Here is a 12,153-nt window from a genome sequence, read left to right as displayed (position 1 = left end):
AGTTTTTGCAATCACGCGCCAGTGCCCGTGTGGTTCATTGAGGGTGACTCCCCTAAAAATAGGCCCCGTGTATTAATAATTCATTGAACTATGAACCGGAAGCACGAAAAGCATACATTTTTCATAAATATGGTGGCTTTCGTTGAGGGGTATTGCAGCAACTTAAGACTAGAAGCAGACACTTCCGGGTAAGCCTTAAAAGTACGCATTGGTTGAGGCATTTTACAAACTGTACAATATAATGGAATAGTGTAAGAGAATAATAAATACTTGCTACAAGTTGTTTGGTAAATTAATTTAATAAGATGTTCTAGTTATTGTACAACATGGCCAGCATGTTACGCAATAGTATAATTAAATTACAATATTAAAAATAAGACAGTCTAACAGCAATGTGGTTTTGTTCCAAACAGTGACGTTCAGCTCAACAGCTAGTATATTGGAAGAATAAAAAAAAAAAGAAAAGAGCGAGGGAGAAAGAAATGAAAACAAAAATAGAGGAGAACAAAGGAGTCAAGTCTACTGCTTTGTGTGTTTGCTGGCATCCTGCTGGGATTTGTGCGATTGCTCCTCTGGTGCGCCTTGCTGCTCTTTTGCCACTTTGGTTTCTGAGAATCCTGTAGGATTAGAAAAATCATTGGATTTTTTTTTTTTTTTTTTTTTTTTTTTATGGAACTATGCTGTGAAATACATTGCTTTGCTTAAAGCTCAAGTTAGGTCAAATTATTGTAATGTACAACGCCGTACGCATGTTGATTGGTGCTGAAAGTACCGTTTGATCCTCCGTCTTTCCACTTGAGCTTGTTGTCGTCGGTATGACGCGTCCACGTCGAACGGAAGCTCACCAGCTCGGCCGTGATATGAGCCAGACTCCACTGCAGTCCTCTGGAGCTCTCCTTCCACACATTACTAGTATGCCAACAAACACCACACAAAAGCCGTAGACCAAACTTGAGCCAGATGTGTGCAGAGGCCAATTTTGCTCCACCTTGACTTGTGACGGGGCCCCCGATTTAAACGTTTGCTCGATCATAGATTATAATATCCAATTTAAAAATGGCGAGGGTAATGCCAGTGTACCTGTGTCTGTTACAGGGGTCTGGTGGACCCGGGTTCTCCTCCACCAGAGGAACCACAATCTTCTCTGCCATGTCCGTCAGTAGGGAGAATGTCGGGTAGACGATAAAGTCAATAAAACCTACATGGAAAGAATATCCACCTTATGGGCGATGTTATTCAGGCATTTTGCTTTTTGCTTGCTGAACATACCAATCTGGGATTCCGCCACCAGGGTACTTTTTCGATCACACAGGGGCGAGAAGGGCAGGCCGAGCTCCGCCTCTCTATCACCCTCCCCATGGTAAAAGAGACAACCAACAGATATATCTTAAAGGGCATCCCACTCCGAGCCTCAAAATAACTACACCAAGCTTATGTGATACATCAAAAGTGCTTTTTCTTCTTTTTTTTTTTCATAGTAGGAAAAACACTGAACAGGCTTTTCTTGTATAGTTCCAAAAGAAAAACAGCGAGGTTACACAGTCCTCCTCCTCTTTTCTATTTGGGAAAAAAAAAAGCAGAACAAAAGCGCCCAGTGACGGGAACAGACTTGTGATGGAAGACACAGTTGGCGAAATCTTGACGTGAATTTGCATTTCAAAGTGCTAGTGTATTTGGGATATTTAAATATTTTATCAAGACAATGATGTTGTGGTGTCGTAAGAAAAATGTAATGGAGAATAAAGTTGCATAAAGAAACAAACAAAGGATGTCAGAATAAGTCGAGAGATGAATAAAGTTGAAATTACACGAGAATTGCATCATAATCTTATAAGAAAAATGTCAAAATTTGATCAAACAAAAAGTGAGTATTTTGACAATAAAAGGCATTAATGGATTAGATCTTTTTCTTTAAATGAATAAAATAGTAATTTTGAAAAGCCAAATATCAAAATTTTGAGAAATTCACAAAAACAGGTTTTGCCATGCTCCTACCTGCCTGAAGAACTCCTCCATCAGGGCTTTGGTCCATCTGGAGTGCAGAGACCAAGGTTTGGACGGATGGCTGATGTCAGCCGTGTGGAGCAACAGTGATAAAGCTTTGGACTTCTCGATCCTATCAGACGAGAAAACAATGTTGGTTTGGCGCTCGCGAGAGTCCTTGAATGTGAGCGGCGTTACCGTTCTTGTTGCTGCAAAGATGATTTCATGGCTTTTACTTGGAGGAGATGAGAGGACATGTCTGTGGACAGTACCATCTCGATGACAAGAGAACGTAACTCCCTGTGGGACAAAGACGAGTCTTTCACATCCGCAGACCTTTTGAAAATAGAAAATAACTTACATCCACTCCTCTCGACTCAAATGAATGAAGATATTCATTTGCTCGTCCTGCAGGAGGCGGAAGGCTGCGCTCAGATGGTGACTTTCCTGCACCGACCGGTCGTTGTAGATCAGTGCAAACTCTGACCTGATGAGATAAAATAAACAATAAAATAACGTGCAAGTACGCAAATAGACGCTTTGGGATTGGCCGAGGGCGGAGTAAATGTTCAGTGAAAAACAGCTTACTTTGTGTGGATGTGGAAGTTGTTGGTGGTCCCCGTATGCTCGTAGTCGTGAATGGCTGCGGCGAAGAGTGACGCCATCACCTCCAGCTCCGTTAGCCAGTGCTGATTGTTAGAAACACAACAATGGAGTGATCATTTAGCGTTTTATTTTATGGTAATAGACAAGACTTGGTCTTAACATCATCTTGGTCTTGACCTTGTCTTAACTTTCTTAAGTCACAATCTTGACATGGTCTTATCGCCTTAAAGTCTAAAGTCTTGAGTTGACAAAGTTTTGGCCTTGACATGATCATACTGTCTAAAATACTTTGTCGTCATCTCTCAAAGTCTCAGTTTCCAATTGGTCCTAACTCTTCAGTCTCAGTCTTGACTTGGTCTTAACTACTCAGTCTTATCTTCGTTTTAAGGCCCTGATCTTGATCTTTCTTAAATTCTTGGTCTAACTTGGTCTAAACTGGTCTTGAGCCTTATCTTGAATAGATTCATTGTTTTTTAAAGTCTTGGTCTTTATTTGATTCGTCATAAATGCTCAAAGTCTTGATTTTGTACCACTAGACCAGTTCGCAAGAGTAGGCAGTGCATGGTCTGGGTGACGTCGGCGGCGTGCACGTGGCTGTGGTACGGGTTGTCATGTTTGCAGTATCCTCTCTCCACAGCAGACAGGAACAGCGTCAGGCTCGAGATGGGAATCTAGAAAAAAAAAAAAATCAATCAATTGCTTGATGCCCTTTTCCACGGAATGTGTTCTGATCAAGTTATGTCTGGTGTTGCGAAATGTGCAAGTGTAATGTTTCAATAAACTTTCTAGAGAAATCTAATACAATCCACATGTCTGATACTGCAAAGAATAAATAATAAAGTTGGTATAAAATAAAATAAAATAGAACTACCAATCTATCAGAATAGAACATGTTATTGAATCTAGATGTTTGTGACACAGATAAAATCGTCCCCAGTTTGATTGTTTTATTTTAACACCTAGGTCATTTAATTAAGTCATAACTTTTTTTAAATTTGGTTCCACAATGTCCCCACTCATAAATAATGGAAAATATGTCATTTAACAAAATATCTAGAGTCACCTGACCTCTGAAACGCAAAAGTACGCCCATGTTTGGACTTCCCGAATGGGGTGGTCGCGCGTTATCTGCAGCGTCTCGTCAAAGGTGAGTGGAATTGTTTGGTGACCTGTCTTTAGATTAAATTAGACGTGGGAATGAAGGAATACTTTTAGAAATGTAATATGTGTGCGTGGTGCGCGTCAGCGTCACTGCGTTCGCTCGACGCGCGCAACTTTGGTAACATTTGGTAACGTTGCGTAACATTGCATGCAAGCCAGATAAGCGTTTGCTGTTCCTAATTAAAATGTACTAATCGAAGAATTGGCTTCGTGTTGTGTATGATCAAAAAGACTGGGAACAAAAAAAAGACCTTGAAGCGACTGTTGAGTCCATATCTGGTGACCAGCTCAAAGAAGAGAGTTTGTAGTGCGTGATCAGAGCTGGCTGCGTTCAAGGCAAACACGTCAAAACTCCAGCGGTCAACGTCCTAAGGAGAAAAAAAAGATGGCACAGGATTATTGGCACTTGTGCTGTGCTCAGAAGATGTTACGGTGGCTTACCCTCAGACACTTTACTACTGCAGCCGGTTGGTCTGGCATTGCAGCCGTGTAGGCCTTCTTGAACATTCTGGAATAATGCAATGTTTATGTTGAGTTCACTTCAAGTTCACATACTGAGACTGTGCAGCGAGCTCGTCTCAGGAAGGTGTTTATAATTTATATAAATCCCCATACACTTTGGTGACGGTGTTTTTGAGGAGATACTGGGGTCAGTGTTTCACTGTCCTGTGCATCAACTGAGACAAAGCTGAATTTCTTGCTTTGAGCATGGGATCGATTCATGTTCAACCTGACTGTAGGTTTGAATGTGAATGGTCGCTCTGCTATTTATTTAGAACAAATCAATCATGGCTGACCTTTGTGAAGCCAGTATGTACGTATTTCATACTACCTGCGCAGTGTTGATAGTTTTGTTTTGTTTTTTTCCTTTGTGCCTTGTGATTGACTTGTCACTTGTAGTTCCCATAGCTGACTTTCATCGAACCATTTTGGGATCAATTTCTGCTCAATGACTGTTGATGTGAATAGCTAGTGTTATTATTTATGCTAATGGTCCGATATGATCGAGAAATTGTAGCTAAAAAAACAAAGGAACAAAAGTCATACCTCTCCACAAATATTCCAGCCTGCACTGCGTGCACGATGCTACGAAACTTGGGCTTCTCGTCTGACCGCCGTCTCGGCGGTCGGGCTCTTTGGGTAAACGTTGATGCCAGCCAATCAGTAACCTCCGCGGGAACGCCATCAGACTGAAGCTGCTGGAGGTCATCTTCAGACTCCAAGCACTGCCTGACGCACACACAGAAACACACACACACACTAAATGCATATTGATTGGTGATCTTTTTACCCCTGTGAGGCAATTCCAATAAGACTTCAAGAACTTTACAATGCCACCATGATGAATATTTTTCTACCTGCTTCCATCCAGATAAACAGCCTCCAATAGCGATGCTGTCAAGTCCAGATTCTTTTTGATATCTTCAAAGTCAATGTCTTTGTCCTCCAGTTGCTTCAAGATGCTCCGGATTCTGAAAGCAGTTATAATGAGTTTTTGTCATGAAAGAAAAAACAGAATTATATAGATCTCGTTAGTGAGCTCGGTTAGTTAGTCGACACCTATTGCGTCTCGAGCATTTTCGGGTCGAAGTCCTGTACTTTGGAACGCTCCACCCATAGAAATCCGAGCAGGTATCTCAGAAGAAATGTTGAATCTTGATTTGAGTCTTACTTGATGTGCATATTTGGTTCAACCACATCAAGAAGTCTCTTGTCCTGCCTTACCCCCTGACATCTGGACTTTGGCCTGTTTTACTTTCCATTTACAATTTCTTCTCAAGGTTTCCACTATTTCCCCCCAAATGGCTTTTCTCAGAGTTTTTCCCTTGCCCAGGAGGGATGCCTAGAGCAGGGGATGTTGATTTGTGTGAACTGTGTGCCTCTAAAGCCCTTTCAGACGCTTTCTTTTTTTTTTTTTTTCGGATGAAGGACTGGGTAAATAAACGTGACTTGACCTGAGTTAGGTTATATTGTTTGGTTGAACAGATTTAGGGATTTTTGCCGCTTTGGGCTCTCATGGTCTAGCTTTTGGGAATCACTAGCCTTTGCTGTAGTTTATGTGCTTTTCAGACTGGGTTTGATTTTTGAGCTGTGGCCTTCCTGTGTTTTTGCAGATTTTCTTTGCATGCACAGGATTCTTCATGCCTCCCCAAAACAGGCATTCAAATTTGGATGGTGGGATGGATGGACTGGATGGTTTGCATGGATGGGAGCAAAACAATTCTGTGAGACTTAATGTACATTTGGAAGCATTGGCAATGTAAATTGTAAGCAGGTATTTAAGTGTTGAGTGAGCGAGTTGATAGTCGCAGCAGGCAATAAGGTCTTCCCGAGAGTTTATTTGGAAGCCATTTCATGCCAAAATGTCCCAAGAAGGGAAAAAAAAAAAAAAATGCCTGTGGCGAAAAGGGAATCATGGCTGCCAATCTTTCCATGAGAGTAAAACTTCCCATGCTTTGGGAATTATGTAAGGCACTCTTGAAAGTTTTGAGAATTGAGACTCTTAGAATAGGGAATAGAGAATGGGGATCATTGTCAGGCTTGTGTTTATGACAAATACGCTGAAATTTGAGGATTTGGACAATTCAACATTATGTAAACGAATTAATTGATTTGTTGTCGATTAAGTTGTTGATTAATCGATTGACTGACATCTGTTTTTACATGTTTTTGTTCATAAATTAGCAAGGCTATTTAAAGCACACTGATAAATTGCAACTGTGGCATGGGGTTCCTTGATTTAGAAAAAAATATACTGCATCAACGTACCATTTTTAATCGCTGTTGAAGAAACCTTGATTTAAATGATTTAATAGTTTGTGGCATGTAGCTTGCCTTCATGCAATGAATAAATCCCCATAGCTCCGACAGGTTTGTTCGAGTCTCCATGAGAAATCTCATCCTCTGTTTACAGAAGCCGATTTATTCTCTCATGTAGATTGATTGGATGTTATGTGACTTTCTTTCAAATTATGGACGACTTTCTCTCCCCCTGGCCAGACGACAACGACGCCACGCTAACAGGCAGGGATGCTGCCGTTGGCGCCCACGGCTTTTTTAAGTGTTTATCACACTGGCACCATCTTCAGAAAGCTGTTGAGCCATAAAAATAGCAAGCGCCCAAATGTCAACGCTCATAATCTTTCCAGATAACTCCTTCTTTTGGGTTTTAGCAGCTGGTGAGATATTTGACTGATTTTCCCCCGGAAATGACTTGTCAAGTGGACTTTTGTTTATGTGGATGAATGACAAATAGTTTTGGTCTTGTACACAGTGGAGCGTGACTGTAACTACTTGACGACAAGCTCTTACTACTTTACTATCATTGAGCAGTGCAAAAGTAGTGTACAATTCCTTAAACTAACATGCTTTAGTGCTTCTGCAGGTTTCATGTAAGAGGTGAGGAACCATATTTGGTATCATATATGGGTGTACTACTTGAAGTCTGTTTTTTTTCCCCGGTGAAGAAAACTAAAAATAAATATCTTTTTTAAAAATGACATTAAACTAAGAATTTGATGCAATAATCCAGTCTTGGAATATACTCGACACTTCCTTTTTTTTTCTAAGTTGCTACGCCTGCCCTGAAGTCCTTTGTTTCATTAGCAAATCAATAATGCAAATATTCTTGCTAAAACTGTTGTGCTTTTCTTTATTTTATTTTAAATGCCAACATGACTTTGGCCACTATGCCGATGAAGCATAATGAGAGTCTTTTTTGTCACACAGTTGGCCAGAGAATTTTGGGGCTTAACGGTAGCTTAAGTTATTTTAGCATGCTAAAAATATCGTTATTTTTATCAAGCACCTCTCCCGGTTTTAAAGTCCACTTGCTAATCTGAGTATTCTGATAAACTTATTTAAAATGTGGATTTTTTTTCTGAAATCAAAATATAAAGCAAAACATATCATTCATAACATTTCATAATCTTTGCAACGACTTCATCTCATGCCCAGCTGGAAATAGCTGTTCAACAAAAAGAGAAAAAAAATATTACTTGAATAACTTTAGTGCGTAATTAGCTTAATTTACTTCATGCTTTTTATGTAAAACTTAATTTCTTTTGGATTTTGAAAACCAACTAATCACATTTATATCTCAAACAACTTGAGAGTCTTGAATTGCCTGCCTGCGCTGATTTATTGGAATGTGTGAGGAAGCCTGCATTTGCTTAAAGATAAAAGATGAACAGAATTTCTTCTCTATTTTTCTTGCGCTGCACCTCCCAAGTTCTTTGCCCCCCCCCCCCCGGGGTTGATCCGCCTCACACATATGCCACATGCATGTACCGACTGACAAAGCCAGAAATAGTTCCGGGTAGTAGTCAAACTATCCAACAATATAGAAACTTGTTTATAAGAGTGCAGGATTATTATGAACTCTTGTGTTTTCAGTGCTTTATCAACATTTGACCTCTTTGAACAAGACTGAGGCCTTAACAACTTTTAATGATAAATGAAAGCAACACATCGTACCGTCCCCGACAATGTGCAGAATTGTGTTCACCAACAGACGCGAGGATGTCAAAGCCCTAACCAAAACAAAGCCACATGACCCATCATCTGTGCAGCTCATTACCCCTCCCACGAAGCCACAGCGCAAGGAAGTCAAGTGTTCCTGTAACAACTGGCAAGTGTCGTCGTGGTTGCTAACTATAGTCAAGCTGCTAAATCCAAATCATGCCATCAGTTGTTTACAGCAAGTTTTGTCTACAGATTAAAATGCAAAACTTGTTTTCATTGCCACAACACAAACAAGAATCAGTCATTTTGTCATGCCCATTGAAAACACAGTGACGGCAGTTTTTAGCACATTAAACCTCAAACAAGTGGCCATTAAAAGCGTTCATTCAAATTACTTAAAATGTGCTGTGGTCTTACCTCGAGATGGGCACCTGCAGATGTTTCTTACGAATTCGCACCAGTTCAGCCATTCTGCGCTCAGGCTGTATCCTGATGGACCCCAGTGTTTTTTTTCCCCCCAAACCCAAAACAAAAGTGCAGAAAAAAGGTTTATTCTAGAGTCACCCCCTAAAAAAAAAGTTCACCAAAGCACCAATGCAAAAACTTGTGTGTCCCGAGACAGACTTGTGTTTCAACAGCACTCCCACCCACTTCTGGGGGGACCTACTCACCCACTCCGATTGGTTGGACGACTGTGTCAGTGTGTGTGCGCGAGTGTGGTATGAGCATCTTTGTCAGTTCATGTGTGCGCGTGTGTGCACAAGCGCGAGTGCGCTGACCTCACTGATGAGGTGTTGACTGCGAGCCTTTCAAGCTGTGTGTACTTAAATCCCAAATGAGAGTTTTTCCAATGCTGCCACGAATCAGGGAGCCACAGAGACAGTCTTTCACCAGAGTTGCCCCAACTGGGGCTCATAAAACAAAGCTTGTCCCCCGAAGACAATCACAACAGAGCTGCCAGTCTGGGGCTCACAATTTCAATATATTTTTGCCCACTTAATTCCTGTCCAGTCAATACTTCAATACTGCAACAATAGTAAAACTTCAGTGGTCTCAGAACAGTGCCATACTAACCAGGGGTGCTGCAAGAGCCTGCACGATGGACACCCAAAATAGCACTTTTTGATTATTGGTTCCGGAACAGTCCTGTCCTGCTCTAACCCGGCCTTGCTTGACCCTTTATACTTGAGTCATACGGAACCACTCAGCCTCTATAAAATGCATGCGGGTCCCTTAGATGGGACCACAAAAGGCACCCAACCCTGAACAAAAAGCACACATGATCAGCATCTAAGTCCCCACAAAGTGTCATCACGGCGCTAAGAAGTACAAAATACAAACGTTTCTGTGGGCAAAAGCTGAAAAAAATGACAATACTGAAAGTCGATGAGACCAGTATAGGTTGTTTAATATGGCCTTAACCTTTTCCCCACCATGTTTGATACCCATGTGTAATCTTTTTATGGAGCAGCACTGTGCAGAAATGCAACGGGGGAAAACCCCAGCTTCAGTCTCACCCCCACTCTATCCTCGTTGTTGGTACTGGATTGGCTACTGGCTGAGATTCACTCTCCAACTCCCATGCTCTTTGTCATGGCACTAAATAGCGCTGAAAATGAAGTCACAATGACATGACTGGAAGGTGGTTGTGTTTTCACAAAAAGCAACCCGTGATGTCAAAGTGTGTCTGTGAAGTTGCTGCATTGGTGAGTGTTTCACTTCACAACCTAACTAGCGCATCTTGGTCGAGATGATACTGTTGTGCCAGATCGGAGATATCATCTTAAGGGGAGAAAGATGGTCCCATTAATCTTGCATCTATAATAATTGATAACATACAAGTCAAAAGGTAGCACTATGATTTTTACTCTTACTACTTGATAATCAATTAGCCTCTGGATGTGGTCCACAAAATGTACCTGCCCTTTTTCACACAGCCGCTATTGGCTCTGTCCCTAATGGATTAAACAAAGTGGTGTTTGAAAGAAGTCATCTGGCGTTCAGGTTCTCCCCATTAATCCCCCCAAAATGCCATTTTGTGACGGATCATAAATAGATCCACTCCAGACTTTATTGGGTTCCCATTTAGTCCAATGCGTAAAGCCTTAACCAAGTTTGGATAAAAAGTCTTTGGTTGGTGCGTAATCCTGTTTACAGACAGATGTACAAACAAACTAAGGCCTCCTCCTACTCCTTGCTAGAAGGTTAGTTCTTAAAATGCCAGAGAAGACTCGCTCCTGACGAATAGTTCAAGTTACAGGTTGGCAGCCGCTTGCAGTTTTGGTCTTTTTTAGTGGTCTAACTATTTGGGTTTACTTATCAGTCTATCCCTCCCCTGAGGATGATGAACGCGCAGCCTTTGATCTTTTTGCTGTCCGCTACATTTCACAGAAAGAAATGTGACTCAGAGACATCATAAATCACTTTGTAAAACGTTGCAAGTCCCCTCATGGGAACCACACTTCCAAGAGGCCGAGGGTGCTGAGGGGCATAGGGGGTGGTCTTTTTTTGTTTTTACAATACTGGAGTCTGAAATAGAGTTTATCCAATGTTTTTAGCAACGTGTCCAGTCTTGAGTTTCTTTCAACGTCGACATTTTCACTGAGTGCTACTTCTTGGTTAAACACCACAAACAGATGCAGGTGGTTGACATATTTGGCTAAAGCACGCTACTTGCATACTGATACTTCTGCCAAATTTGAGCATTTTCCCACCCCTCTGATCATTGGATGTTTCTAATAGCCTTCAGAAAATGGTCAGGACCAATAATAGGAAATATTTAAGGCTGAGTATACGTAGACTTTTCCTTCATTTTTAGCACATTAGCATCAGCGTATTCACATCGTATACGTAGTTAACGTAGTTAGCATATTATTAGCACATCCTCTAGATTGCCTTATCAAATGCGAGAAACAAAATGTTACTTTTTTTTTACACCATATGTATAATTAGCATGTTAATTAGCTAATTGGGTGCTCTCCAATTGGATGACTAACAAATGTCATGCATATATTATATATATATATTTTTTTTAATATAATATAGTATGACGAGAGAGAAAAGGGAAAAATCAAAGTCAGCATTACCGGCCCAATGCGGTCCTCCATGTCGCAACAATCAGATGTTTATCAGGCTGTCTTCTGCATATCTTGCGTGGGTGTGTCATGACCTCTGGAATTAGTTTGCGTGTGTGTGTGTGTTACCAAGACCCCCCCCAAAATGAACATAAGTCTCTTTGCCTTCCTGTAAATCCAGCACGTGTGTATACATTGCCGTGGTTTATATTAGTAAGCCTGCGCTGCTCTGTGTTTACGCTCACACGTACTTCATGCCTTTTCCTCTGTGTATGCACATCATGTGCGTGTGTGAGAAAGGCAGTGCGTGACTGTGTGTGTGTGTGTGTGTGTGTGTGTGTGAACACAATTTGCTTGCCTGTGGACTCCTCAGAGGTTCACAAGTCAGCAGGAGAGGCTTTGCGTCACCAACACAATCAGTAGAGAGTCTGTATATCAGGACCAGAGTTTCCACCATTAACTCGTTTAAGTGTCTTGGGACAGGAACACACTGTGAACCTGTAGTAATAGTCCAATTGCATGCAAGACACACACAAAAAATAAAATACTGCCGTCATACTTGCAATGCAATCGAAAATTATTTGAACTTACAAAATAGCACATAGTAACACTCATAATAATGTTTTTTTTATGGAAGCATACCAATACCAGTTTTGAGCAATTGGTCAGAAGTCAAGTTTTGTCATTGCCCTCTTTTTTTATTTCTCAAGCAAATGGTGCTATTTTGGGCACCTCGTGGGAGCGCTTGTGTGTCAAGGATGCGCCTATCTGCATTCATTGCACAGATCCACTGCGTAATTGTTTCCCCTCGTGTAAAATATGGCCCCCATGGAGGATGAAGTCATAAGATCAGTGCACAATCTGG

General features: G+C 41.2%; 1 protein-coding gene and 1 long non-coding RNA gene across 4 annotated transcripts in view; one reads left to right on the top strand and one right to left on the bottom strand.

The window, feature by feature from the left end:
* Nucleotides 1-280: 280 nt before the first annotated feature.
* Nucleotides 281-8,945, bottom strand: LOC125977791 (dual specificity calcium/calmodulin-dependent 3',5'-cyclic nucleotide phosphodiesterase 1B). Its single transcript, XM_049734708.2, has 14 exons — nt 8,632-8,945; nt 5,109-5,222; nt 4,798-4,980; nt 4,192-4,258; nt 4,002-4,118; nt 3,120-3,260; nt 2,572-2,672; nt 2,345-2,470; nt 2,182-2,283; nt 1,996-2,116; nt 1,270-1,351; nt 1,081-1,198; nt 773-909; nt 281-617 (listed from the first exon to the last, which is right to left on the bottom strand). Exons 1-14 carry the CDS (start codon nt 8,682-8,684, stop codon nt 520-522), a joined length of 1,560 nt encoding a protein of 519 aa, XP_049590665.1. The 5' UTR covers nt 8,685-8,945; the 3' UTR covers nt 281-519.
* The window catches only part of LOC125977800 (uncharacterized), a 36,787-nt gene continuing 28,291 nt past the window's right edge, over nt 3,658-12,153 (top strand). For all 3 annotated transcript variants that reach the window (XR_007484739.1, XR_007484738.1, XR_007484737.1), the window contains exon 1: nt 3,658-3,736. This is a non-coding gene — a long non-coding RNA (uncharacterized lncRNA). The remainder of the gene's footprint in view (nt 3,737-12,153) is intronic.

The sequence above is a fragment of the Syngnathus scovelli genome, chromosome 11 (genome assembly GCF_024217435.2).
Source record: "Syngnathus scovelli strain Florida chromosome 11, RoL_Ssco_1.2, whole genome shotgun sequence".
Taxonomy (NCBI): domain Eukaryota; kingdom Metazoa; phylum Chordata; class Actinopteri; order Syngnathiformes; family Syngnathidae; genus Syngnathus; species Syngnathus scovelli.
This window is presented reverse-complemented; position numbering and strand designations above follow the sequence as displayed.

Coding starts and splice junctions, on each gene's coding strand:
- LOC125977791 (XM_049734708.2), bottom strand. CDS start 8,684: ATGGCTGAACTGGTGCGAATTCGTAAGAAACATCTGCAGGTGCCCATC. Junction 3,261..4,001: donor GACTCAACAGTCGCTTCAAG/GTCTTTTTTTTG, acceptor TTTTTTTTCTAG/ATTCCCATCTCGAGCCTGAC. Junction 2,117..2,181: donor TCTTTGCAGCAACAAGAACG/GTAACGCCGCTC, acceptor CTCGTCTGATAG/GATCGAGAAGTCCAAAGCTT.